The sequence below is a fragment of the Corylus avellana genome, chromosome 10 (assembly GCF_965113065.1).
Source record: "Corylus avellana chromosome 10, dhCorAvel1.hap1.2, whole genome shotgun sequence".
NCBI lineage: Eukaryota > Viridiplantae > Streptophyta > Magnoliopsida > Fagales > Betulaceae > Corylus > Corylus avellana.
This window is the reverse complement of record NC_142499.1, coordinates 14,085,640-14,087,933: the sequence shown is the minus strand read 5'-3', so window position 1 is coordinate 14,087,933 and position 2,294 is coordinate 14,085,640. Positions and strand designations below refer to the sequence as shown.

At 36.6% G+C, this 2,294-nt stretch overlaps 1 protein-coding gene across 1 annotated transcript; it reads right to left on the bottom strand.

The window, feature by feature from the left end:
- Window positions 1-1,029: 1,029 nt before the first annotated feature.
- On the bottom strand, window positions 1,030-1,809 carry LOC148583376 (uncharacterized). The gene has a single exon (XM_088511387.1). The coding sequence runs from the start codon at window positions 1,807-1,809 to the stop codon at window positions 1,030-1,032; it is 780 nt and encodes a 259-aa protein (XP_088367513.1).
- Between the last annotated feature and the right edge of the window lie 485 nt (window positions 1,810-2,294).

Here is a 2,294-nt window from a genome sequence, read left to right as displayed (position 1 = left end):
AAAATACTCACACCTGAATTTTTGCAATTTTTTATTTTATATTTTTATGATAAATAAATTTAAAAAAAAAAAAAAAAAAACATTGGTAGTTTGAAAATTTTGTCATGATTTAACAGGAAAACATAACAGATGGGCGACATTACAAAAAATTAAAAGTTCGATACACTAAATTAAAAGATTTTAAAATTTGAGAGGTAATTACAAAAGTGATGAATGTTCATGGGATTAAGTAAAAAAATTTCCTAATTTTTACAATTAACTCAATGAGTTTGACCCAATTTTTAAACCACTCATTCCATTCATTTAACAAACAAATACTTCTATTTAATAAACTCTTATACAATTATCATTATCATATAATTAGATGACGTCATTTGTAGCTGTATAACAGTTGTGTATGAATCTACTAAATAGTATTACTCTTAATATAAATGTTGCCATTGCACAAAGCTAAATCATAAATATCAAGTATCACATAAAAAAAAAATTATGTCTAGAAAAATAAAATTAAAATTTTTAAAAACAAAGAAGAACATAAAGAAGCAAAAGAAGCAAAACAAGAATGGCTGCAAGTGATGCGATTTTTTAAGCTTTTATATATCGGCCTGTATCCAACATCACAATCAAAATGATCCATTCGATGATTTCAGCAAGGTGAAGATCTAATTAATAAAAAATAATAATAAAATAAAAAATAAAATAAAATTTAAAAAAAAAAAAAAAAAAATTCCTATTTAGAGGGGACCCTCAAGATTAGAATTCTCAATCCAAAGGCTCCAAGTGGCTTAGATTTATGCTGCTTGGCGGGAGTGAAGGAAACAAATAAACTAAATTTGATAAACACACAACAAATAATGCTTAATTAGTGAAAATGATGATACTTGTCTGATTTCTTTTGTTTCTCACGTTTTCTAAAATAAATAAAAAAACAATCGTACGAAGAAGAAATCAACACGACCAAATCTAACAACCCATAAAGCGAGACTGTTTTTTTTTTTTTTTTTTTTGAAGGGAAAAAGAATTCTTTCATTATTCAACGAAAATTGATTCAGTCATTACAATATCCCCAATACAAGGGGGAACCGTTTGAATCCATAACTTATTCAAATTTTGAGAGACTGCCAGTTTTGCAAGCCTATGAGCGGCTTCATTAGCTGTACGACGGACATGACAAATTTCCCAGTAATCACACACCTTGAGAAGCTCTTTGGTGTCTTCCAGAATAGGCCCAAACCGAGCCATGCTACTCTCCTCTGTTTTTACAGCTTGCACCACCTCTATACAATCTCCTGCCAATATAGCCTGCGTAATGCCCAGCTGTTCCATTAACACCACTGCCGCCCTTAAAGCCATAGCTTCCGCCACTCCGGGATCACGAACATAAGGCTTAGTCAGGCATTGTGTCGCCAGCACTCTGCCCTCATGATCCCGAGCAATCACTCCAATTCCCATTAAATTCCTGTCAGCCGCTATAGCCGCATCCCAATTGAGTTTTGCGAGTCCCCTTGGTGGAGGTTGCCATGCTACTTCCCCTGTTGCACGAGTCAGCTGTGATGGTGATGCTCCTTGGGCACCTTGCCACGCCTGCTTATGAAACTCCATTTGATCACATGCCAGTTTAAATACCAGCTTCGGGTGTGAGAATTTGTCTTCAAAAATCATTTTATTTCTCCTCAGCCAAATCTGTCGGGCAATACAGGCCATTAAATCAAAATCTTCCTCTGTAAGCCTCTCACGTAATCTCAGAATGATGCTACTGAAATTATCCTCTTCGCTGCAGCTCTTCTGGAATCGTATGTTACCCTCCATCCAGACATCCCGTGCTGCCGGGCAGCTCTACAAGACGTGTCCCACGGTCTCCACTTCCAGCTGACAAATCGGACATAAGGGATTAGTAATGATTCGCCGTTTGAACAGATTCTCGTTAGTGGGCAATATATTATTACAGCCTTGCCAAAGAAACAGGGGAATAACTCTTGGGCCCGAAATCTTCCATATCCGTTTCCATAGAGGGGTCATACTATCATAACCCGAGCAGCCACTGTCATTCCTGGAATTTAAGTCCTTCGCCAAATGATAAGCACTCCTTACAGAAAAAATGCCATTTTTATTCCCTGCCCATACCATCCGGTCTTGCTGGGAACGTGGGCTAATTGCTAGGCTGCATATCTTGGCTACATCCTCTTCCAGAAATATGTCCTTGATGAGAGCTATATTCCACCATTGTGTGTCCTGGTCTATTATTTCACTAACTCTGGCATCAGCTGTTAGTACATTTATTGGAGACTGTATAG